General features: G+C 43.0%; 2 protein-coding genes across 5 annotated transcripts in view; both read left to right on the plus strand.

Moving 5' to 3' along the window:
* Positions 1–14,984, plus strand: part of abca3b (ATP-binding cassette, sub-family A (ABC1), member 3b) — a 45,504-nt gene extending 30,520 nt beyond the window's left edge. The window contains exons 25-30 of the mRNA XM_058049492.1: positions 7,113–7,307; positions 8,285–8,472; positions 8,546–8,716; positions 8,783–8,979; positions 9,055–9,128; positions 10,683–14,984. Of these exons, the coding sequence (XP_057905475.1) occupies positions 7,113–7,307; positions 8,285–8,472; positions 8,546–8,716; positions 8,783–8,979; positions 9,055–9,128; positions 10,683–10,814 (957 nt within the window). The 3' untranslated portion in view covers positions 10,815–14,984. The remainder of the gene's footprint in view (positions 1–7,112; positions 7,308–8,284; positions 8,473–8,545; positions 8,717–8,782; positions 8,980–9,054; positions 9,129–10,682) is intronic.
* Positions 14,985–16,508: 1,524 nt separating this feature from the next.
* Positions 16,509–26,343, plus strand: LOC131103335 (cytochrome P450 2K1-like). Of its 4 annotated transcripts, XM_058049502.1 has the most exons (11): positions 16,509–17,368; positions 17,865–17,927; positions 19,094–20,182; positions 20,858–21,020; positions 21,255–21,404; positions 23,399–23,559; positions 24,213–24,389; positions 24,467–24,608; positions 25,409–25,593; positions 25,658–25,799; positions 25,892–26,343. In XM_058049502.1, the coding sequence occupies exons 3-11, from the start codon at positions 19,943–19,945 to the stop codon at positions 26,077–26,079; spliced, it is 1,548 nt and encodes a 515-aa protein (XP_057905485.1). In that variant the 5' UTR covers positions 16,509–17,368; positions 17,865–17,927; positions 19,094–19,942; the 3' UTR covers positions 26,080–26,343. The 4 variants fall into 4 exon arrangements, with proteins under 4 accessions (XP_057905485.1, XP_057905484.1, XP_057905483.1 ...); XM_058049501.1 differs by having other exon boundaries at positions 17,865–20,182; XM_058049500.1 differs by having other exon boundaries at positions 16,509–20,182.
* The last annotated feature ends 454 nt before the right edge of the window (positions 26,344–26,797 follow it).

The following is a 26,797-nucleotide window of genomic DNA, read 5'->3' on the forward strand; positions in this document are numbered from 1 at the left end:
GGAGGCGAGGGATAATTATTTTAAAACTTGTAGGTGGCGCTAGTGAGTCAATTTGGCTTGGTTTCAAATGGGGGCCCCACCAGGGCCCTCGGGCCTGGAATCTGCCCCCCCTTATGAGTTTTCAAGCACATGCGATCTTCTGCGGGCGAATGATGACCCTTTCTTTGTAAACGGCGAGGCCTGAGCATTCGCCGCCAGGCCACGCCCACCACGTGCGCTTTTCCTGCATCATGGTCCATCAACAGGCTTCACCAGGCTGTCAGGCAGTGACCTTGTGACCTCGGTGTTCATCTGATGAATCTCCTGCTAGAAAAGGCCTCATGTAGATGACACGCCTTTAGCCTGTTGCCAATAGGTGGCGCTGCGACGAAATCAGGAAGTGACCTACGGGGACCTTCGGGGCGGGGCCATGATCACATGTACCAAGTATGATGAAGATCTGACCACGTGGAGCCAAGTTATTCACGTCTACAGTTACGCTCAGCGTGCAAGGCCCGGACAGATGAAAAAGGGCAAAATTTGGGGGCGTGCCACGCCCACATCGTACGGAATATCCCAAAATCCTTCGCAATTTAACGTCGGCCATCCGTCTAGTGTCCGTTGATGCAACAACGGACTCATTCGGTCAAACCCCCTAGGAGGAGTTCGTCGAGATACGACCCCAACTTCTGGCCCGAAAAAGGCCGCCGCCATCCAAAATGGCCGACTTCCTGTTCGTTTTACAATATGGGTTCTTGAGACTTTTTGGTCCGTCCTGTCACAATAGACGTCTCCGCCAAGTTTCGTGACGATAGGTTAAACTGGTGGCGGGGGCCAATTTTTTCCAAATTAAAAGGTGGCGCTAGAGAGCCAAATTTGGAACATGATATTTGGGACCCCTAAAATATCAAATTTTTCGCCAGACCTGACGCGCCTGCAAAAATTGGTGAGTTTTGGGGCATGTTAAGGCCCCCAAAAAGGCGATCATTTCGGGAGAATAATAATAATAATAATTAAAACTGCAAGCAGTGATGAGCGGGCTCGAGCACCCCGACGCGGTCGGGGGTACGCGCTGGTCGGGGGTACGCGCGGGTCGGGGGCGCGCGCGTGACCGGACGGGCGTGCGGACACGCCGTACGAAAAACCGCGGCGATCGGATAAGCGGTAAGGGAGTTACACACACTGTCATAGACCAGAGGGTACCCCGAACCACCAGAAAAAAATTTGGGCAGATCCGACCATAAGGGAGGAAGTTACGGCAGATCTACATTTCCACCAGTTGGTGGCGCTATAGAGTCTATGGACACGCAGATTCAAAGAGTGGTGGGTGACCCGACCGACCAAAAAAAATTTAGAGACGATCCGACCATGTTGAAGGAAGCTATGGCTATATACATTTCCGCCAGTTGGTGGCGCTATAGAGTGTATGTACACACACAGTCATAGACCAGAGGGTACCCCAAACCACCAGAAAAAAATTGGGACCGAGCCGACCATGTGGAAGGAAGTTACGGCAGATATACATTTTCACCAGTTGGTGGCGCTATGGAGTCTATGTACACACACAGTCACAGAGTGGAGGGTGACCCAACCCACCAAAAAAAATTTGGGACCGATCCGATCATGTGGAAGGAAGATCCGGCTGATATACATTTCCACCAGTTGATGGCGCTATAGAGTCTATGTACACACAGTATAACAGACCAGAGATTGACCGAACCCGGCCAAAAAAATGTGGAGACGATCCGACCATGCATAAGGAAGTTACGGCAGATATACATTTTCGCCAGTTGGTGGCGCTATACAGTCTATGTACACACACAGTCATAGACCAGAGGGTACCCCAAACCACCAGAAAAAATTTGGGGCCGATCCGACCATGTGGAAGGAAGCTATGGCTATATACATTTCCGCCAGTTGGTGGTGCTATAGAGTGTATGTACACACACAGTAATAGACCAGAGGATACCCCAAACCACCAGAAAAAATTTGGGACCGATCCGACCATGTGGAAGGAAGATACGGCTGATATACATTTCCACCAGTTGGTGGCACTATAGAGGATATGTACACACAGTATCTGACCATGAATCAGGAAGTTACGGCAGATATACATTTCCACCAGTTGGTGGCGCTATAGAGTCTATATACACACACAGTCACAGACTGGAGGGTGACCGAACCCACCCAAAAAAAAAATGGAGACGATCCGACCATGTATAAGGAAGTTACGGCAGATATACATTTCCACCAGTTGGTGGCGCTGTGTTTTGAACATGGGTTCTGGAGCGTTAGGTGCGTCCTGTCATGATAGACGTCTCCACTGAAAATCATAGTGATACGTGCCACGGGTGGCGAGGGATAATGAATTGAAACTTCTAGGTGGCGCTAGTGTGTCAATTTAGATTGGTGTCACATGGGAGCACCACCAGGGCGCTCAGGCCTGGATTCTGACCTTACGTGTAAGATTTCAGCAGCCTGTGACCTTCTGCGGGCAAAATATGAGCCTTCGATGGTCAATGGCGAAGGCTGACCATTCGCCGTGGCCACGCCCACCACATGTGCTTTACACACATCACAGTCCATCGAATGACATCATCAGTCTGTCAGTCAAACTGTGTATTGACTTTGATGTACATTGCTTCAAGGCAAGGCCAGACACCAGGCAGGGCCAGATAAGGTAAAAGTTAAGGTTAAAGTAAAAGTTTGGTGGCGTGCCACGCCCACATCCTAAGTAGCAGCCCAAAATCCTTCGCAATTTAACGTGGGCCATCCGTCTAGTGTCCGTTGATGCTACAACGGACTCATTTGGTCAAACCCCCTAGGAGGAGTTCGTCGAGATACGACCCCTACATCCTCCCCCAAATGGCCGCCGCCACCTAAAATGGCCGACTTCCTGTTGGTTTTTGAACATGGGTTCTTGAGACTTTTTTGTGCGTCCTGTCACGAGTGATGTCTCCTCCGAAAATCATGCCCATACGTGCAACGGGAGGCGAGGGATAATTATTTTAAAACTTGTAGGTGGCGCTAGTGAGTCAATTTGGCTTGGTTTCAAATGGGGGCCCCACCAGGGCCCTCAGGCCTGGAATCTGCCCCCCCTTATGAGTTTTCAAGCACATGCGACCTTCTGCGGGCGAATGATGACCCTTTCTTTGTAAACGGCGAGGCCTGAGCATTCGCCGCCAGGCCACACCCACCACGTGCGCTTTTCCTGCATCATGGTCCATCAACAGGCTTCACCAGGCTGTCAGGCAGTGACCTTGTGACCTTGATGTTCATCTGATGAATCTCCTGCCAGAAAAGGCCTCATGTAGATGACACGCCTTTAGCCTGTCGCCAATAGGTGGCGCTGCGACGAAATCAGGAAGTGACCTACGGGGACCTTCGGGGCGGGGCCATGATCACATGTACCAAGTATGATGAAGATCTGACCACGTGGAGCCAAGTTATTCACGTCTACAGTTACGCTCAGCGTGCAAGGCCCGGACAGATGAAAAAGGGCAAAATTTGGGGGCGTGCCACGCCCACATCGTATGGAATATCCCAAAATCCTTCGCAATTTAACGTCGGCCATCCGTCTAGTGTCCATTGATGCAACAACGGACTCATTCGGTCAAACCCCCTAGGAGGAGTTCGTCGAGATACGACCCCAACTTCTGGCCCGAAAAAGGCCGCCGCCATCCAAAATGGCCGACTTCCTGTTCATTTTCCAATATGGGTTCTTGAGACTTTTTGGTCCGTCCTGTCACAATAGACGTCTCCACCGAGTTTCGTGACGATCGGTGAAACTGGTGGCGGGGGCTAATTTTTTTTAAAATTCAAGGTGGCGCTAGAGAGCCAATTTTGGAACATGATATTTGAAACCCATAAAATATAAAATTTTTCGCCAGACCTGATGCGCTCGCCAAATTTGGTGAGTTTTCGTGCATGTTGAGGCCCTCAAAAAGGCCGACGGTTGGCAGAATAATAATAATAATAATAATAATAAACATTACGATTACAATAGGGCTTTCGCACTGGTCAGTGCTCGAGCCCTAATTAAAACTGCAAGCAGTGATGAGCGGGCTCGAGCACCCCGACGCGGTCGGGGGTACGCGCGGGTCGGGGGCGCGCGCGTGACCGGACGGGCGTGCGGACGCGCCGTACGAAAAACCGCGGCGATCGGATAAGCGGTAAGGGAGTTACACACACTGTCATAGACCAGAGGGTACCCCGAACCACCAGAAAAAAATTTGGGCAGATCCGACCATGTGGGAGGAAGTTACGGCAGATATACATTTCCACCAGTTGGTGGCGCTATAGAGTCTATGGACACGCAGATTCAAAGAGTGGTGGGTGACCGGACCGACCAAAAAAATTTTAGATACGATCCGACCATGTGGAAGGAAGCTATGGCTATATACATTTCCGCCAGTTGGTGGCGCTATAGAGTGTATGTACACACACAGTAATAGACCAGAGGGTACCCCAAACCACCAGAAAAAATTTGGGACCGATCCGACCATGTGGAAGGAAGTTACGGCAGATATACATTTTCACCAGTTGGGTGCGCTATAGAGTCTACGTACACACACAGTCACAGAGTGGAGGGTGACCCAACCCAGCAAAAAAAAATTGGTACCGATCCGACCATGTGGAAGGAAGATACGGCTGATATACATTTCCACCAGTTGGTGGCGCTATAGAGTCTATGTACACACAGTATAACAGACCAGAGATTGACCCAACCCAGCCAAAAAAATGTGGAGACGATCCGACCATGCATAAGGAAGTTACGGCAGATATACATTTTCGCCAGTTGGTGGCGCTATACAGTCTATGTACACACACAGTCAAAGACCAGAGGGTACCCCAAACCACCAGAAAAAATTTGGGGCCGATCCGACCATGTGGAAGGAAGTTACAGCTGATGTACATTTCCACCAGTTGGTGGCGCTATAGAGTCTATGTACACACTGTATAACAGACCAGAGATTGACCCAACACACCAAAAAAAATTTCAAGACAATCTGACCATGAATCAGGAAGTTACGGCAGATATACATTTCCACCAGTTGTTGGCGCTATAGAGTCTATATACACACACAGTCACAGACTGGAGGATGACCGAACCCACCCAAAAAAAATTGGAGACGATCCGACCATGTATAAGGAAGTTACGGCAGATATACATTTCCACCAGTTGGTGGCGCTGTGTTTTGAACATGGGTTCTGGAGCGTTAGGTGCGTCTTGTCATGATAGACGTCTCCACCGAAAATCATAGTGATACGTGCAACGGGTGGCGAGGGATAATGAATTGAAACTTCTAGGTGGCGCTAGTGTGTCAATTTAGATTGGTGTCACATGGGAGCACCACCAGGGCGCTCAGGCCTGGATTCTGACCTTACGTTTAAGATTTCAGCAGCCTGTGACCTTCTGCGGGCGAAATATGAGCCTTCGATGGTCAATGGCGAAGGCTGACCATTCGCCGTGGCCACGCCCACCACATGTGCCTTACACACATCACAGTCCATCGACTGACATCATTAGTCTGTCAGTCAAACTGTGTATTGACTTTGATGTACATTGCTTCAAGGCAAGGCCAGACACCAGGCAGGGCCAGATATGGTAAAAGTTAAGGTTAAAGTAAAAGTTTGGTGGCGTGCCACGCCCACATCCTAAGTAGCAGCCCAAAATCCTTCGCAATTTAACATGGGCCATCCGTCTAGTGTTCGTTGATGCTACAACGGACTCATTCGGTCAAACCCCCTAGGAGGAGTTCGTCGAGATAAGACCCCTACATCCTCCCCCAAATGGCCGCCGCCACCTAAAATGGCGGACTTCCTGTTGGTTTTTGAACATGGGTTCTTGAGACTTTTTTGTGCGTCCTGTCACGAGTGATGTCTCCTCCGAAAATCATGCCCATACGTGCAACAGGAGGCGAGGGATAATGATTTTAAAACTTGTAGGTGGCGCTAGTGAGTCAATTTGGCTTGGTTTCAAATGGGGGCCCCACCAGGGCCCTCGGGCCTGGAATCTGCCCCCCCTTATGAGTTTTCAAGCACATGCGACCTTCTGCGGGCGAATGATGACCCTTTCTTTGTAAACGGCGAGGCCTGAGCATTCGCCGCCAGGCCACGCCCACCACGTGCACTTTTCCTGCATCATGGTCCATCAACAGGCTTCACCAGGCTGTCAGGAAGTGTCCTTGTGACCTCGGTGTTCATCTGATGAATCTCCTGCCAGAAAAAGCCTCATGTAGATCACACGCCTTTAGCCTGTCGCCAATAGGTGGCGCTGCGACAAAATCAGGAAGTGACCTAGGGGGACCTTCGGGGCGGGAACATGATCACATGTACCAAGTATGATGAAGATCTGGCCACGTGGAGCCAAGTTATTCACGTCTACAGTTACGCTCAGCGTGCAAGGCCCGGACAGATGAAAAAGGGAAAAATTTGGGGGCGTGCCACGCCCACATCGTATGGAATATCCCAAAATCCTTCGCAATTTAACGTCGGCCATCCGTCAAGTGTCCGTTGATGCAACAACGGACTCAATCGGTCAAACCCCCTAGGAGGAGTTCGTCGAGATACGACCCCAACTTCTGGCCCGAAAAAGGCCGGCGCCATCCAAAATGGCCGACTTCCTGTTCGTTTTCCAATATGGGTTCTTGAGACTTTTTGGTCCGTCCTGTCACGATAGACGTCTCCACCAAGTTTCGTGACGATCGGTGAAACTGGTGGCGGGGGCCAATTTTTTTTAAATTTCAAGGTGGCGCTAGAGAGCCAATTTTGGAACATTATATTTGAAACCCATAAAATATCAAATTTTTCGCCAGACCTGATGCGCTCGCCAAATTTGGTGAGTTTTCGGGCATGTTCAGGCCCTCAAAATGGCGCTCAAAGGCGGAGAAGAATAATAATAATAATAAAAAGAAACGGAACGATTACAATAGGGCTTTCGCACTGGTCAGTGCTCGAGCCCTAATAATAATAAACATTACGATTACAATAGGGCTTTCGCACTGGTCAGTGCTCGAGCCCTAATAATAATAAACATTACGATTACAATAGGGCTTTCGCACTGGTCAGTGCTCGAGCCCTAATAAATACAAATAAATAAATAGCATGACTCCTCCTCCTTCCGTCTTCAGGTGTACAGCAGCGGCCAGACGCTCCTGGCTGTGGACCGCCTTTCTCTGGCTGTGGGGAAAGGAGAATGTTTCGGGCTGCTGGGTTTTAACGGCGCAGGAAAAACCACCACCTTCAAGATGCTGACCGGCGATGAGAGCGTCACCTCCGGGGACGCCTACATCGATGGCTACAGCATCCTCAGAGACATCAAGAAGGTGGCTACCGTTTTATACGCACAGCGATCACGTAGATTCTCTCTCATTGTGCTTTTAATAGCCTTATCATAACTATAATAACCTATACAATTCTCAGTCGGTTTCAGGTGAAGATGTTCAAAACATGAACAATAGCATATCCTTCTTGGCATACGCTGTATGCTTTTCACTTGCCTATGAACAATAACACTTTTTGTTTTACACCCAATTATGCTGGAAATGTCATTTAGTACAAAAAGTTTATATTTCAAAATGTAGTCGGTTAAAATACTGTTTTGTTTTTTTTAGAATTTACTTCATAAAACGTTCAGGGTGATAAAGACAGTTTATTAAAAATTCTGTGATAATTATAATTATAACAATAGTAACAACAATAATTCATAATTCAATAGGTTAAAAAGTATGTGAAAATAAAAATTTATTACATAAAAATTAAATGTAAAAAAATCAGTTTCAATAAATTGTTACTGAAAAATTTGTTCATAAAAATTCAGTGGAAATAAAAATCAAGCAAAGTGATTTCTGAAACTCTCAATTAAAAAAAATATTATTTGATTATTAAAATGAATAACAATTATTAAACGGTCATCATCATTATAAATATTTATTAAAATGTAATTGATTAATTATTAAATAATTACATTTTTATTTTATTAAATAATTTTTTATTTTAATTTTAAAAGACCGTCTTATATAAATATATATGAACAACAAATATATATATATATATATATTATGTATATATTATATATATTAAATATAAATTATAGTCTCAAATTCTTCATTATTTTATTTGTAAATATTTGTAATTAAATATTTAAAAAATAAAATAAAATAAAAAAAATGTTGGTGTAAAATAAAATAATAATAATAATAATGACGTTTTTGTCCTATATAAATTGTATAATTATGTATAGAAGACGTAAGTTTGATAGAATGACAGCAGGACGAGAAAGCTAAGCATGTGTGTCTTGCAGGTGCAGCAACGTATCGGCTACTGTCCTCAGTTTGACGCCGTCCTGGATCACATGACCGGGAGAGAAACTCTGAGCATGTACGCCAGGCTCCGAGGAATCCCCGAGAAGTACGTGTCGGGCTGCGTGGAGAACGTCCTTAGGTCGCTGCTGCTGGAGCCGCACGCTGACAAGCTGGTGCGCAGCTACAGGTGGGAAACTTGCGGAAACTCTTCACGTGTTAGCACGCTCGCATGCGCCTAACCACCGTGTGCACACACGCAGCGGGGGCAACAAGCGCAAGCTGAGCGCCGGCATGGCTCTCATCGGCGGCCCTCCTGTCATCTTCTTGGACGAGCCGTCCACGGGGATGGACCCTGTAGCCCGGAGGCTACTGTGGGACGCCGTGACGCGCACGAGGGAGTCAGGCAAGGCCATTATCATCACGTCCCACAGGTGAGCCTCAGAGATAGCCTCTCATGCTGAACGTGGATGTTGTGACTGAGGGTACCGCCTCTTCAGCATGGAGGAGTGTGAGGCGCTCTGCACCAGACTGGCCGTGATGGTCAACGGCCAGTTTAAGTGCCTCGGGAGTCCGCAGCACCTCAAGAGCAAGTTTGGCAGCGGCTACACCCTGCTGGCTAAAGTCCACACTGAGGCCGACTTGGAGGACGGTGACCTGCAGCTTTTTAAAGACTTCATCCAAAGCACCTTCCCAGGTAACAAAACGACACGTCCTCATCTTCATCCTCATCCTCAGCCTCACCCTCACATACCCTCTCACTCCCAAACAGGAAGCCAACTCAAGGATGAACACCAGGGAATGGTTCACTATCATCTCACTGACAGAACGCTTACCTGGGCACAGGTACGCTAATACTATTGTTGCATATGAAATACTCATCATATCATATATAGTAGAATTATTGACAATAATAATACATATCATAATGAATAAATATGCATATAGTATAATACACTTTAATATTTAATAATATTTAACTATTTATTTAGTCTAATTATAAAATAATAGGAAAAGCGGTAGAAAATGAATGAATGAATGAAACTATAACAAATAGATAAGTATCGTTACTTGTGTTAGGGCTCCCTCTGGTGGATGATTGTGTGACGTGCAGCCTCACATCTCCGCTCACCTCTTATAAAGTACCCATGCGTGTGTTAGGGCGCCCTCTGGTGGACGATTGTGTGCCGTGCAGCCTCGTCTCCCTTCACGAAGGGCCCAATATGATCCAAATATGCATTGTATATTTCATTGTTTCGGCTTAACCTTGCATTTTTCATATCTGATACAAATTTTTAATTGTAGATTAAAGTACAAATATGTATTTAAAATATGTAATCAAATGAATACCATACATACTGTTAAAAAGATTTGTATTAACATATTGACTATAGTGTTGTTTACTACAACATACACTGCAATATATAACACTATGGTATATGTTATTGTATCCAGTCATTCCTCCTTTATGGCGCTTCATTGCTTCCAGACCCCATTGTGATAGGAGAAAAAGTAGGATTCTTTTTTACAATTGGAATATTTTGGTACTTAGACATAGAAAACCTGCATACCACCTCCTAAATATGGTTTTAACAATATTAGAGGCCTCTAGACATGATATAACACCCCTGTAGTCACCTTTACACTCATATTAGCCAATATAGTAGACATAATAAGAGAAAATAGACATAGAAAACCTGTTTATTACCTTGTAAATACTTTTTAACAATATTAGAGCCCTCTAGCCATGAAATAACAACCCTATAGTCACCTTTACACTCCTATTACCCAATGTAGTAGACATAATAAGAGAAAATAGACATAGAAAACCCGTTTATCATCTTCTAAAGTCCCTTTTTTAACAATATTAGAGCCCTCTAGACATGAAATAGCACCCCCAGAGTCACCTTTACATTCATATTACCCAATATAGTAGACATAATAAGAGAATGTAGACATAGAAAACTTGTTTATCTTCTAAGTTCACTTTTTAACAATATTAGAGTGCTCTAGACATGAAATAACACCCCTATAGTCACCTTTACATTCATATTAGCCAATATAGTAGACAGAATAAGAGAAAATAGACGTAGAAAACCTGTTTACCAGTTTCTAAATACACTTTGTAACAATATTAGAGCCCTCTAGACATGAGATAACACCCCTATAGTCACATTTACATTCATATTAGCCAATATAGTAGACATATTAACAGAAAATAAGACTTAGAAAACCTGTTTACCACCTTCCAAGTACACTTTAACATTATTAGAGCCCTCCATATATGAAATAACACCCCTATAGTCACCTTTACACTCATATTAACCAATATAGTAGACATAAAGAGTAAAATAAGAACACTCTAACACTTGTGCTGATGCATCTTGCTGTGGTTTGAAGGTGTTTGGCACGTTGGAGGCGGCCAAGGAGAAGTACCGCATCGAGGACTACTGCGTGAGTCAGATCTCACTGGAGCAGGTCTTCCTCAGCTTTGCTCAGTTCCAGCACTGCACGGAGGGCAGGAGGAAGTAAGACACCCGCCCCGACACCCGCCCGGGCATCCATGGAACCTTACCCTTTGTGTGTGTGTGCATGTGTGTGTGTGTGTGTGTGTGTGTGTACATGGACTTGACATTTCTCACCGTCCACTTGAGCTTGTGTTGCGTAACGGGGAATGGCCGACATAACGGTGGTGCTGCACCTTTTTAGGATGTTTTTTTATCGCCAGATCAAAGGTGACGAAGCCACGCATCGCTATTGAGTTTGCGTCCAAATGTATTTGTTTGTTATTATTTATCTAAGATTATTTTAATGACCTTTTATAAGGATAAATATCATCAAAAGAAAAAAAAAGGATGTTCATATGATCGTCACACACCTCCAAGCCTTATCTAACATCCGACTTTTACTTGATTTTAACGTTATAGCCCCCGTTTCACTGCGCTAATGTTCTTAGCAAGGTCATGTGATGCCTTCAGGCGACTTTGAAGCCTTGCATGTAAGGCAGGGGTGTCCAACACGGGGGGCAGGGGCCCTGCATCACATTCCATCCATCTTCTATGCCGCTTATCTCCTCGCTAGCGTCGCAAGGGGGTCGGAGGTGGGGGGGTATGCTGGAGCCTATCCCAGGTGTGGGGTACGCCCTGCACTGGACACCAGCCTATCATAGGACACACATAGACAGCTGCAGCTCATGCTAGAAATATTATTTCAACAATAAAACAATAATTTTACAAGAATAAAATCCAAATATAAAGGGGAAAAAAATCTGAAAATTATGAGGAAAAATCATATAATTTTAGTAGTGAAAAGTTGAAAAGATGTTTTTTTTTTTAAAGTTGTAATATTATGGTAAAAAAACAAACAAACACAGATGTCATTTCTGGAAAGAAAAAAAATCCAAATATTCTGGTACTAGAGTCACAATTACATGAAAAAAATTGTCAAAATTAAATCCAAATATTAAAAGAAAAAAGTTTTCATTTTCGGAGAATAAAGCCGTAATATTATGATTATCATTTTAGCGACTAAAATGTGTTTTTTTTAACTTGTGATATTATGAAAAAGGTGATTTTTCTTAGTCAGAATATGAAAAGAAAAATAGACTTAAAATATTCAAGTACTATTAACTAAAGAAAATATGAGATGTAGTCATAATATTTCCAAAAGTACAATTTTGAAGATTATTTCAGAAGAAAGTTGAAATATTTGGAAAATGTTAGCAAAAAAAAGGCAAAATGTGTAAAAAAAAAAAAAAAAAAGTTGTTATGAATCAGAGTATGTGAATAAAGCTGAGATGCTGGACATCCCGTACGTGTAAGCTGGCAGCGTAAGATCACAGTTGCATGGCGGGACCATGCGGCCCCGGACACCCCCGCTTGAAGGCAAACATGCACGTGAATGTGCACGTGAGACGCATCAATACAGCCGAGTCGACACCCTGAAAGTCGCTTTTCTTGCCAAAACGTTTTGTCCTTGAAAACAAGACGCCACGGTGTTTTTGTTCAAAACAACAAGCGTGTGAGCGTGCACGTGGGAGAGACACGCACGGGATGGATTTATCATCATCATCATCATCATCATGATATAGCAGAGCCTTAGAGAGTCAATGTGCTTTCTTCCTCTATGCCTTCTTTTCTTGCCTTTTTCACCCCTTTGATTCCGTCCTTATCACACGGTCAACTTATTATCAACGCCATCTGTGTTGATATGAAATGAATGTATTTATCAAGCAAAAAAAAAGATGAGATGAATCCCAGCATGATACGCTTTAAAAAAAAAAACAAAAAAAACAGCGCCATCCCACACCTTGAAGTTGGCTTACATTGTATTTTTGCACACGCCGTCTTATGCACAACTTGAATGAAACGTTTCAGGTGGTGGAGGGTACACGAACATGTACACGTTCACGTACAAGTACATGTACGTGGAAGGTGAAACATGCACATATTTCATTACGCTCATGCCGTATAAGGGAAGTGATATATAATTGGAATTGTATCCAGCTCATCCATCATGTCAGCTACACCATCTATGTACACTAGCTCTATGTACACGAGATCTATATACACTAGCGCTGTGTACACTAGCTCCGTGTACTGTAGCTCTGTGTGCATTAACTCCCGTGTACAGTAAATATCTGTACACGAGATGTATGTATGTATGTATGTATGTGTGTAGCATCCAAACTTTTGACATTAAATCATAGAAAATAGAACATGCAAGCAAAGACGGGACTTTTTCTTTGTACAGTCATCATCTGCAAATTGTTGATATGAAATATCAGTTTGAATTATTTTTTATTATCATGAATCGTTATTTGTAAAATTGAAATAATACTTAATATGAATGATATAGACTTGGATTAAGCATGATTATTTGTGTAATTGTGTTGATAGAATACTTGCAGCATTTGGATGATTATTTGGGACAAGAATTCTTATGGTAATTCTTATGGTAATGGTTTATTTCATTTGAACATGCATCAGATTACAATTGAATGCATCCCATAATCAGTTCACAGTTCCACATGTCCAAAAGGAATAGGAAGAAGCAAAGCTTATTAAATCCTACCCCTCCATCTGGTACTTTTACAATCAGTAACTGTTACATTTGTTCACTTCCTGCCTTTCTGATAGTACCATACCATAGTAAGTGTCAATATAGTGATATACAGTGCATCCGGGAAGTATTCACAGAGCTTCACTTTTTCTACATTTTGTCATGTTACAGCCTCATTCCAAACTGTATTAAATTAATCTCTTACCTCAAAATTCTACACAAACTACTCCATTATGACAATGTGAAAAAAGTTTTTTTTGACATGTTTTGAATTTATTAAAAATAGAAAACAAAAAAATCACATTTACATAAGTATTCACAGCCTTTGCTTCATACTTTGTTGATCCACCTTTGACAGCAATTACAGCCTCAAGTCTTTTTGAATATGATCCCACAAGTTTAGCACACCTATCTTTAGGCAGTTTTGCCCATTCTTCTTTGCAATAAGTCTCAAGCTCCATCAGGTTGGATGGGAGACGTCTGTGTACAGCCATTTTCAGATCTCTCCAGAGATGTTCCATCGGATTCAAGTCTGGACTCTGGCTGGGCCACTCCAGGACATTCACGGAGTGGTTCTGAAGCCAATCTTTTGAGATCTTGGCTGTGTGCTTCGGGTGGTTGACCTCAGGCTGGGGCGAAGGTTCATTTTTCAGCAGGACAAGAGCGCTCTGGAGCAGGTTTTCATCCAGGATATCTCTATATATTGCTGCATTCATTTTTCCTTCTATCTTGACTAGTCTGCCAGTTCCTGCTGCTGAAAAACATCCCCACAGCATGATGCTGCCACCACCATGCTTCACTGTAGGGATGGTATTGGTCTGGTGATGAGCAGTGCCTGGTTTCCTCCAAACATGGCGCCTGGCATTCACACCAAAGAGTTCAATCTTTGTCTCATCAGACCAGAGAATTTTGTTTCTCATGGTCTGAGAGTCATTCAGGTACTTTTTGGCAAATTCCAGACGGGCTGCCATGTTCCTTTTACGAAGGAGTGGCTTTCGTCTGGCCACTCTACCATGCAGGCCTGATGGGTGGATTGCTGCAGAGATGGTTGTCCTTCTGGACGGCTCTCCTCTCTCCACAGAGGAACGCTGGAGCTCTGACAGAGTGACCATCGGGGCCTTGGTCACCTCCCTGACTAAGGCCCTTCTTCCCCGATCGCTCAGTTTAGAAGGCCGGCCAGCTCTAGGAAGAGTCCTGGTGGTTCCAAACGTCTTCCATTTACGAATAATGGAGGCCACTGTGCTCATTGGGACCTTCAAAGCAGCAGAAATGTTTCTGTATCCTTCCCCAGATTTGTGCCTCAAGACAATCCTGTCTCGCAGGTCTACAGACAGTTCTTTTGACTTCATGCTTGGTGTTTGTGCTCTGACATGCACAGTCAACTGTGGGACCTTATATAGACAGGTGTGTGCCTTTCCAAATCATGTCCAATCAACTGAATTTACTGCAGGTGGACTCCAATTAAGCTGTAGAAAGATCTCAGGGATGATCAGTGGAAAAAAGATGCACCTGAGCTCAATTTTGAGCTTCATGGCAAAGGCTGTGAATACTTATGTAAATGGGATTTCTTAGTTTTCTATTTTTAATCAATTCAAAAAAAGTCACAAAAAAAAACTTTTTCACATTGTCATAATGGAGTATTTTGTGTAGAATTTTGAGGTAAGAGATTAAATTAAGACAATTTGGAATGAGGCTGTAACATGACAAAATGTGGAAAAAGTGATGCACTGTGAATACATTCCGGATGCACTGTATATAGCACATCATGACTGGTTCAAGACTCTTCATCCTTGTATTTAGCAAACATCAACTGCTTGTATTGTTTCTTGAATTGGCTCATTGTTGTGCATATTTTGAGGGTCTTACTATATGAATGTATGTATATGGTAGTATTAGTGATGGAAATAATGGAGTAGAACTGGCTAATAAGAACATATGTCATCATCGCTCTTTTTCTGCATTTGAATTAGAATTTGATGGGGAAAAAAATACCCTTCATGAAAATGTGGAGAGTATATCGCTCACAAGCACTTGCTAATGTGAAAGTCTACAAATATATAACAGCATTTCAATATGTTACCTGGCCAAAGTCCCCTTAAATGAGACTCTAAGAGCTTAACAAGCTCAAGGGGGTGTGGAAAGTGGAGCATATGGATCAAAGTTCCAGTTCAAGTCTGCGCAGATGACATCCGGAGCTCCTGCTGTCCAAACAATGTCTCCTTGGGAAGACTTTCTGGCCTCGCTCTTGTCCAGTTCCAGCAGCGTACTGGGCGGTGTGACCGTGCTGCTCCTCTTGGCTTTTGCATCCAGGCGCTTCGCTTTGCGGGAAACTAGGAAGGGGCCTCCAGGGCCCAGACCTTTGCCCTTGCTTGGCAACCTGCTGCAGCTCGATCTCAAGAGGCTCCACCTGAGCCTTTGTGAGGTAAATACTGTGTCAGCTTTATTTATTTCAGCCTGTCTTACATGTGATGTTGCCCAAGTGTGGCCACTTATTCAATCAATCCATTGGCTAGGATAGCCTTTGCTCGTAAAGGCGGCAATTAGAGGTGAAAACAACATGAAAAGTAGAGAGCTGTCTAAGGGTGGAAACCTGAGAGAAACATTGGAATTATTTTTAATTGACCTGCTGGACCCTGGAAAAATAATAAATTTCAAGGGGACCTGTGATGCTCACCTATAAATGTAGTTAGAATGTTGTATTAGTTAGCACGCAGGCCTCACAGCTAGGAGACCCAAGTTCAATTCCACCCTCGGCCATCTCTGTGTGGAGTTTGCATGCGTGGGTTTTCTCCGGGTACTCCGGTTTCCTCCCACAATTGTCCATAGGTATGAATGTGAGTGTGAATGGTTGTTTGTCTATATGTGCCCTGTGATTGGCAGGCGACCAGTCCAGTCCAAAACCCAAACAAAAGGAAGGAAGAGAGGGTCAGTGTCGAAGACGTCCAGAGCAGAGTGTCATGCACCACTCATTGGTCTTCTCTTAGCTCGCAGAACGATACGGCTCGGTGTTTACGGTCTACTTTGGCATCAAGAAAATGGTGGTCCTGGCTGGATACAAGACGGTGAAAGAGGCTCTGGTCGACCATGCAGAGGAGTTTGGAGAACGCCATGTCTACCCAATATTTGACGATATGAATCATGGTCACGGTAAGAGTATCATCCCTTAAACATGGGGAGTCCTAACTTTTTCCAGCGAGGGTCATTGGAAAAATGAAAGGACACAACCTTGCCACTTGGATATTACAAAATGATAACATTTTTTCTAATAAGAATGAAGCTTTTTTCTCTGAATATTGGGGCTTTTTCTTCTAACATTACAGCCATTTTTCTTAGTCAAAGTATTTCTATTTGAAATGATTGCAAGGATATTTAAAGTCAGTTTTTGAAGCTGCCGTGCTTTCTAGTTTCGTCCATCGTGTAGCTGTAGATATAGATATAGAACACTCAACCTAGTTGAAGTCCAATTAAAAAGAAAAAGGAATGACTGAATTGAAAATGGGATAATTTATGAAATTCCAAAATTTAATGTATATATTTCAAACAATTGCGCTGTGCACCAGACTGGCCGTGATGGTCAGCAGCCAGTTCAAGTGCACTGAAAAAAATGATTTTTTTGGCCCTGTAATTATTACCTCAAATATTAATTTAAATTTTACATTGAATAATTTTATTATTTAACTTCTTTTACTCTAAAATCTCACTCTTTATTTAATGCCTTACTTGATGATTGTGTTTAACTTTGTATCCTCACATTTATATGTAAATTTGATCACTGACACCAAGTAATATTTACATAACTAATGTATTGATTTTACAACCTGATACCAGATACTAAAATGTACTTGGGGAAAAAAACAGTAAACCTGGCCCCCTTGTGGACATTCTGCGCATGCGTCAGAGGATTGTTAGCCCTCAGACTTCCCAAGGCAAAGTTGGAGGGCGCCATGTTTTTTTCACGGGAAGACGGTTGAAGGCGACATGGACAGTCGTTTAACAAGGAAATTCATCGATGTGGAGCCATATGGGTATGTCATATGCTTATCTGGCTTTTTTCTGTCACCTTTCCTCATCTCTTTACGTCAGTGTTATAATGTGAAATACTGACGTTAGCATTAGCTAACCTTTAGCCTGCCAGCTAGCTAGCTAGCTATCAACTGCGAGCTCTGTGGAGGTGTTTTCGGTTGCAGAACAGGAGATATGTGTATTAAATCTGTAATAATTCATTCCTTATATATGTTATTTGATTATTTTGGCAGCAGCAATGTCCTCAAAGGCATATGGGAACCGCGTGTAGCTTAAACATTTGTTGAAGTATGCTAGCGACCTGAGTCTTGGGGATGCTGTCGGGGAGCGGGAGTTTTTGTACAGCAGCGGAGTTTGTTCAGACCCTGAAAATATATCAATAATGACTGAAACCAGCCTGGAAGGATTAGACATTTTGGAGCAAGGTTAGTTTTTAATGTCACACTTGTTATTGTCATGATTTGTCACTACAATGTTGTTTATTCCACTTGTCAACAGCGTCTAAAAAGCAGAGTCCTCTAAAACAGCCGCTTGCACCAACTAAGACGCCTGACTGAGAAGGTAACATTACAATAATATGTATATGGTTATTTTAATCTGTAAATGGCACTTTAGCCTTTTGTTAAGTTTTATTGATTTAAAAGAGTTGTATAATGGAGTTCCTCAACAGTATCCCGTTGTGAGGAAAAAGATCAGGTTCGTTTAGGTTAGGTTTCAAGACACAGATGAATAAATATTTGTATTAAAAACCAAGTTGATTTTGAGTGTTTTGTTTGAAAAAAATCAACAAATATTGTCAAGCAGCTTTGTAGTTTAGACTAATGTGCACGCAATCTGAAACCATTGTGATGATTTTAAATTTTGTATTGTATATTTTGTATATTTTTAACAGTCATTTCCGTGATGTTTACTTTAAAATGTTAGCAAAAATACATTTTTATTGTGGTAAGAAACGCTTGAGAGCCAGATACAGTCATCAAAAGAGCCCTACCTGGCTCCCGAGCCATAGGTTCCCTACCTCTGCTCTAAGAGCTTAACAAGCTCAAGGGGGTGTGGAAGGTGGAGCATATGGATCAAACTAAAGAAAATACGGGACATAGTCATAATATTTCCAAAAGTACAATTTTGAAGATTATTTCAGAAGAAAGTTGAAATATTTGGAAAATGTAAGCCAAAAAAAAAAAAACGCAAAATGTGTAAAAACAAATAAAAAATAAAAAGTTGCTATGAATCAGAGTATGTGAATAAAGCTGAGATGCTGGACATCCCGTACGTGTAAGCTGGCAGCGTAAGATCACAGTTGCATGGCGGGACCATGAGGCAAACATGCACGTGAGACGCATCAATACAGCCGAGTCGACACCCTGAAAGTCGCTTTTCTTGCCAAATGCTTTGTCCTTGAAAACAAGGGAATATAAGGGAAGTGATATATAATTGGAATTGTATCCAGCTCATCCATCATGTCAGCTACACCATCTATGTACACTAGCTCTATGTACACGAGATCTATATACACTAGCGCTGTGTACACTAGCTCCTTGTACTCCTTGTAGCTCTGTGTGCATTTTTTTTGTAGACTTTTTCTTTGTACAGTCATCATCTGCAAATTGTTTATATGAAATTATTTTTTACCATCATGAATCGTTATTTGTAAAGTTGAAATAATAGTTAATATGAATGATATAGACTTGGATTAAGCATGATTATTTGTGTAATTGTATTGATAGAACACTTGCAGCATTTGGATGATTATTTGGGACAAGAATTCTTATGGTAATGTTAATGGTTTTATTTCACTTGAACATGCATCAGATTACAATTGATACAATTGCATCCCATAATCAGTTCACAGTTCCACATGACCAAAAGGAATAGGAAGAAGCAAAGCTAATTAAATCCTACCCCTCCATCTGGTACTTTTACAATCAGTAACTGTTACATTTGTTCACTTCCTGCCTTTCTGATTTATTTTATTTTAGTTTTATTTTATTTTAGTTTTATTTTAGTTTATTTTTTGTCACATACAGAAGTACAAGGGGATATGACTGTACAATGACATAATGTGTACAATAGTAAGTGTCAATATAGTGATATATATAGCACATCATGACTGGTTCAAGACTCTTCATCCTTGTATTTAGCAAACATCAACTGCTTGTATTGTTTCTTTAATTGACTCATCGTTGTGCATTGTTTGAGTTCCTTACTCATTCCATTCCATAGTTTGATTCCACATACTGAAATGCATTGTTTGAGGGTCTTACTATATGAATGTATGTATATGGTAGTATTAGTGATGGGAATAATGGAGTAGAACTGGCTAATAAGAACATATGTCATCATCGCTCTTTTTGTGCATTTGAATTAGAATTTGATGGGGAAAAAAATACCCTTCATGAAAATGTGGAGAGTATATCGCTCACAAGCACTTGCTGATGTGAAAGTCTACACATATATAACAGCATTTCAATATGTTAGCCAAAGTCCCCTTAAATGAGACTCTAAGAGCTTAACAAGCTCAAGGGGGTGTGGAAGGTGGAGCATATGGATCAAAGTTCCAGTTCAAGTCTGCGCAGATGACATCCGGAGCTCCTGCTGTCCAAACAATGTCTCCTTGGGAAGACTTTCTGGCCTCGCTCTTGTCCAGTTCCAGCAGCGTACTGGGCGGTGTGACCGTGCTGCTCCTCTTGGCTTTTGCATCCAGGCGCTTCGCTTTGCGGGAACCTAGGAAGGGGCCTCCGGGGCCCAGACCTTTGCCCTTGCTTGGCAACCTGCTGCAGCTCGATCTCAAGAGGCTCCACCTGAGCCTTTGTGAGGTAAATACTGTGTCAGCTTTATTTATTTCAGCCTGTCTTACATGTGATGTTGCCCAAGTGTGGCCACTTATTCAATCAATCCATTGGCTAGGATAGCCTTTGCTCGTAAAGGCGGCATTTAGAGGTGAAAACAACATGAAAAGTAGAGAGCTGTCTAAGGGTGGAAACCTGAGAGAAACATTGGAATTATTTTTAATTGACCTGCTGGACCCTGGAAAAATAATAAGAATTTAAAGGAGACCTGTGATGCTCACCTATAAATGTAGTTAGAATGTTGTATTGGGTTGCACAGTGTGTGAGTGGTTAGCATACAGGCCTCACAGCAAGTTCAATTCCACCCTCGGCCATCTCTGTGTGGAGTTTGCACGCGTGGGTTTTCTCCGGGTACTCCGGTTTCCTCCCACAATTGTCCATAGGTATGAATGTGAGTGTGAATGGTTGTTTGTCTATATGTGCCATGTGATTGGCTGGCAACAAGTCCAGGGTGTACCCCGCCTCTCGCCCGAAGAAAGCTGGGATAGGCTCCAGCACCACGATGAATGGAAAAATGGGTTGCAGAAACAGCAACATTATTATTGAAATAAAGTAAAAATATCATGGGAATAATGTCATAATCACAAGATCAACATTTGCAAGAAGGAAGTAATTGGAAAATAAACACCACTCTTGTGTTAGCTTGCAGAAGAATACGGCTCCGTGTTCACAATCTACTTGGGCGGCGTTAAAATCGTGATCCTGGCTGGATACAAGACGGTCAAAGAGGCTCTGGTCACCCACGCTGACGCGTTTGGGGAGCGCCACATCGTGCCCATATTTGAGGAGCTGAGTCGAGGTCACGGTAAGAACGTTCATCATCCCTTAGAATGTGGCCAATTAAAAAAAAAAAAATAAACACTGTGGTCCCCAAATGGCCCTTGGGTCACACTTTGGACACCCCCTGGCCCCTGGCCTGGCCTTACACTATAAAGTAAATCAATGTTTGGTTATTAGGAAAATGAGACGTTTGAGCCACTTGTGCGCGTTGTTCAAGTTGGCGAGGTTGTCACGTGACTTCCAATGACGTCTTTGACAGGAATTGTTTTTGCAAACGGAGACTCGTGGAAAGAACTGAGACGTTTTGCCATCAGCACTCTGAGAGACTTCGGAATGGGTAAAAGACTCGCTGAAGAGAAAATCATGGAGGTGTGCAGCCACCTCATTCCCATTTTTGAGAAGCATAAAGGTATGATGTCACCTTTTTTTTTATCGCCAGCAGATCTTATCAGCTCGGATATCAGCTCAGTTGAATACAGTGGCTGTGACTTTGTGTGTGCGCCTTTAAGAGGCGGGGCTTGGGAAGTGACTTATGACGTTAGCTGGCGGTGAGCAGAGTTAGCAGTACGCCAGCAGTGTCGAGAATGGCCAACCGTAGCTATTTTTATAATATACACCGCACGTGTGTTGACTAATTCTTAATAAAGCCGATGAAGCTCATCGTGGGTCTCTGCTTAAACAGCGGTAGTAGAGTAGTACACGACACTGGCCTCAAGGTGTCAGTACGGTTGCATTGAGACGATAGCCACCACAGGAAATGATCTCATGTCTACTGTGCAGTCGTGGTGGGCAAAACCACGTGAACCGTGAACCGGTTCATTCAGTATAAAGATCCGTTCATTTCTGTCAATTGATCGTTAGCCTGTGATCCCCAGCTGCATAGACCCGGTCAGCCGTATCGAGTCAGTCCGTTCACTCATGTTCACGTTCGTTTCGACTCAACAGCTCAACAAAACGTGATGTCTAGTGGTGTGTCGGTTCATGAACGAACGGGTCAAAAGAACTAGTTCAATCTCTCGGTCCCGCCAATTAAAAAAAATACATTTGCAACTGAACGGACTGAACGTGTATTGTAGGGGCGGTGACCTCGTTCATTCGTTCACAAAGAAGAACTATTTCTTTTGACCCGTTCGTTCATGACCGACACACCACTCGTCTACTGTGCAGTCATCCTTTGTTTTTGCGTGGTTAATTGGATCCAGACTGGATCGCAATTAGTAGAATTCAGTATTAATAAACAAAACATTTGGGTACCGTAAAACGGGATTATAAGGGACGGCGGGGCAATCAGGGACAATTTTCGGGAACATGTTTTTTGGACGATTTTTTCAAGAATATATGCGTCTTTGAAGAAAAACACACAAAACAGCTTCCTGTTTAACATGAAAAGGCAAAAAACTATTAAAAAACTACTAAAGCCATATATCTGATATGATGACTTGTGTTCACTGTTCTGTGTTCATTCTTACAGCGTGACCTGCATTCCCCTGCTTTTATGTAAGACATTTAAGTGTATAAGTACCTTCATACTGACAAGCAAAATAGTGTCAGTTACTGTATACCCGGATGTTGCCCAAAAAAGGCCGACATGGCGAGTGCGCAGTCATGTAGAGATATGCAAGTCATGCATGAGTCGTTCAGAACTTGTACTGCATTGTGGCTCACAGCCTTACTCGTCTTCATGAACCCATTTACCCTTGCCATCACTTGCTAAGTTGAACAAGTAAACCAGTTAACGTCGCTGTAGTGCAGCTGCTACTCTAACTGCATTTGTATCAATTAGGGCTGTCAAATGTTTACAAATTGTAATAAAATTCATCTGTTTTCACTTATTAATTAATCACCATTTGCAACTATATGCTCATTTTTACTGTATTTTATGGACAAAAAGAAATGACAGGACGCATTTGTATAAATGAACAGCTCCAAAAGGATTGAACATTTTACTCAAGCTAAAGGAAAAAATATTTGCCTTAGTCTCTTTAACGGGCTGCACGGCGTATGGGTGGTTAGCGCACAGGCCTCGCAGCTAGGAGATCCAAGTTCAATCCCACCCTCGGCCATCTCTGTGTGGAGTTTGCATGTTCTCCCTGTGCATGCATGGGTTTTCTCTGGGTACTCCGGTTTCCTCCCACATTCCAAAAACATGCTAGGTTAATTGGCCACTCCAAATTGTCTGAATGTGAGTGTGAATGGTTGTTTGTCTAGATGTGCCCTGTGATTAGCTGGCCACCAGTCCAGGGTGTACCCCGCCTCTCGCCAGAAGACAGCTGGGATAGGCTCCAGCACCCCCCGCGACCCTCGTCGCGGTAAAAGCGGTAGAAAATGAATGAATGAATGAATGAAAATGTGTACCTGGCATCATATCCTTGGACATCGTTCCAAAGTAAACCTGTCTTGCAGGGCAGCCGTTTGATACAACACAACCATTGGGTAACGCCACGTCCAATGTCATCTGTTCCATCGTGTTTGGGAGCCAATTTCAATACGACGACGCTCAGTTCACCACCTTGGTGGAACGAGTCAAAGACAACATACTTTTGACTGGATCCAAACAAATTCAGGTGAGGTTTTACGTACGGAAAGTTGTCCAAACGTTAGGGTTAGGGTTATCTCGGTCATCTCTTTGGGGAGTTTGCATGCGTGGGTTTTCCCTGGGTACGCCGGTTTCCTCCCACATTCCAAAAACATGCTTGGTTAATTGGCGACTCCAAATTGTCCATAGGTATGAATGTGAGTGTGAATGGTTGTTTGTCTATATGTGCCCTGTGATTGGCTGGCCACCAGTCCAGGGTGTACCCCGACAGCTGAATGAATGAATGTTGTATTCTGGTGTTAAACCACGCCAAACCTTCAGATAATCCCCTGAAAGACGCTCTGAACGCTGACTTTCTCCGAGGTTTTTTTTCTAACAGCGGCTTCCTGTGATGTCACACTGAGCCTCAGGAGAAGTCACCCGCTGTATGGGCTGTGCCCGGGTAAAAGCTGTAGGCCTGAAAAGCGCCCCGAACAGCAAAAATTGAAAAAGTTGTAATCTAACAAAAAGAAGAAAAGTGTGGGTTGCAGAAACAGAGACATTATGATTGGAATAAAGTCAAAATATCATGGGAATAATTGGAAAGTTGTCCAAACGTTTTCCAAAAAATGACAACTAGTTTTTCATCATACCACCAATATCTATTCCAGCTTTACAACAACATAGTTTCACCTATTCCAGCTTTACAACAACATTCCATGGCTGTTTAGCTGGTTTCGGGACCGGCAGATAGTTCTAAAGAACTTCCAGAAAAACATCCAGGACATAAAGGACCTGCTGGCCAAAGTGAAGGAGAACCTGAACCCTGAAGATTGCAGGGGCCTGGCGGACTGCTTCTTCATGCGCATGCAAAAAGAGGTTTGTCGACTCTTTCAATGGAGTGCTGCTATATTTCTAATTTGATGTTAAATGTGTGGTCATTCTCGCTCCCCCAGGATCTATCTGATGAGCAGAACCACTTCAGTGAGGACAACATGGTTCAGGTCGTGCTCAACCTCTTTGCTGCAGGCACGGACACCACTTCCACCACACTAAGATGGGCCTTGCTATTGATGCTTAAATATCCCCTAATACAAGGTACTGCCGTTACAGGAGAGCCCAACAAAGTCTGCCTAGCAACAAGTAGTCTGAACCTGGTTATCGGTCCTTGATCCTTGGACATGTAGACAACCTAACACTCACATTCACAAGAGCAGGGTTAGCCAACGTGCGGCCCATCTGGTTATCCAATAGACTTGATATCCTCAATGAAGGAATATAGAAATGATAAAATAAAATAAAATAATTTAATTATTGAACCAGTCATGATGTGCTATACATATCACTATATTGACAGTTACTATGGTACCCATTATGTCATTGTATGGTCATATCACCTTGTTCTTCGGTACGGGACAAATAAAATAAATTTAATTAAATTAAATCATTGAACCAGTCTGGATGTGCTATACATATCACTATGTTGACATTTACTATGGTACCCTTTATGTCATTGTATGGTCATATCACCTCGTACTTCGGTACGGGACAAATAAAATAAAATAAAACAATATTGAACCAGTCATGATGTGCTATCTATATCACTATATTGACATTTACTATGGTACCCATTATGTCATTGTATGGTCATATCACCTCATACTTCTGTGTGTGACAAAAAAAAACACAACAAAAAACAACTTCAACTATATTAGGAAAGCAGGAAGTGAACAAATGTAACGGTTACTGATTGTAAAAGTACCAGATGGAGGGGTAGGAATTAATAAGCTTTGCTTCTTCCTACTCCTTTTGGACATGTGGAACTGTGAACTGATTATGTGATGCATTCAATTGTAATCTGATGTAAAACCATTACCATTACCATTACCACCATCCAGATCGGGTCCAGGAGGAGCTGAGCAGGGTGATCGGAAGCCGCCAAGTTTGCGCTGATGATCGCAAGAACCTTCCCTACACCAACGCCGTCATCCATGAGATTCAGAGGTTCAGCAACATCACAACCACAACCATTCACCACCGAACCAGCCAGGACATCACCTTCCAGGGCCACTTCATCGAAAAGGTTTGCTTCTTTCTCGGCGACACCGTTTGGATGTACGGTATAACATCATCTCCCCCACATGCAGGGCACCGTTGTTTTGCCTCTCCTTTTTTCTGTCCACTGCGATAAGAGTGAGTGGGAGACACCAAGAGCCTTCAACCCTTCCCACTTCCTGGATGAGGAGGGTAAATTCATCAAGCGGGATGCCTTCATGCCCTTCTCTGCAGGTACAACCTCTCAAGTCTGGAAAAGTGGTTGAAAAACATGGCCGCCATGAAGCAAAACATCAATCAAACAAGTCTACTCATTCTGATTGAAGGCCGCAGGGCTTGTCTCGGCGAAGGTCTGGCCCGGGTGGAGCTCTTCCTCTTCTTCACCACCCTCCTTCAGCGTTTTCGCTTCACGCCTCCCCCAGGGATGTCGGAGGATGAGCTGGATTTGACGCCAGTGGTGGGCTTCACGCTCAGTCCGCCGCATCACCTGCTGTGTGCCGTCAGTCGGTGCTGATGAGCATCAGCGTGATGGCGTCTTTTTTGCATTCCCATGATTTGCAAGCTCACGGATGACACACTTTGTTGTCTAAATGATCCATGTCATGAAGTTTTTTGTCTTTTGTTTTTTTGTCTCCATCAATTCATCCATCCATTTTTTGCACCACTTAGCATTTGAAAATAGATGACACATTTTTATCTTTTTCAGTAATGATAATGTTGATGCTATTTTTCACATCTCTACTTTTTACTAGAATGTAATTTCATTTGCTTAAATAAAAACCTGTCCTTGAAAATATGCAGTTAATGACCAAAACCACATGCTTATTCATGCTTCTACAATTATGTACAAAATATGTATATGATATACCATTTTTAATGAGTTAACTTGGCAAAGCAGTTATACAAGTATTGCCTTTAAATATTCATGCCTATAAAAAGGGTGTGAGGCAGTGCCAAAACCCAAACAAAAGGAAGGAAGAGAGGGTCAGTGTCGAAGACGTCCAGAGCAGAGTGTCATGCACCACTCATTGGTCTTCTCTTAGCTCGCTGAACGATACGGCTCGGTGTTTACGGTCTACTTTGGCATCAAGAAAATGGTGGTCCTGGCTGGATACAAGACGGTGAAAGAGGCTCTGGTCGACCATGCAGAGGAGTTTGGAGAACGCCATGTCTACCCAATATTTGACAATATGAATCATGGTCACGGTAAGAGTATCATCCCTTAAACATGG

The sequence above is a fragment of the Doryrhamphus excisus genome, chromosome 15 (assembly GCF_030265055.1).
Source record: "Doryrhamphus excisus isolate RoL2022-K1 chromosome 15, RoL_Dexc_1.0, whole genome shotgun sequence".
NCBI classification, from domain to species: Eukaryota; Metazoa; Chordata; class Actinopteri; order Syngnathiformes; family Syngnathidae; genus Doryrhamphus; species Doryrhamphus excisus.

What these genes read in the sequence shown, in the direction of transcription:
- LOC131103335 (XM_058049500.1), top strand. Translation starts at nt 19,943, where the DNA reads ATGACATCCGGAGCTCCTGCTGTCCAAACAATGTCTCCTTGGGAAGAC. An exon ending in TCATGCGCATGCAAAAAGAG is followed by an intron (nt 24,390 to 24,466) that starts GTTTGTCGACTC and finishes TCGCTCCCCCAG; the next exon opens with GATCTATCTGATGAGCAGAA. An exon ending in AGGGCCACTTCATCGAAAAG is followed by an intron (nt 25,594 to 25,657) that starts GTTTGCTTCTTT and finishes CCCCACATGCAG; the next exon opens with GGCACCGTTGTTTTGCCTCT.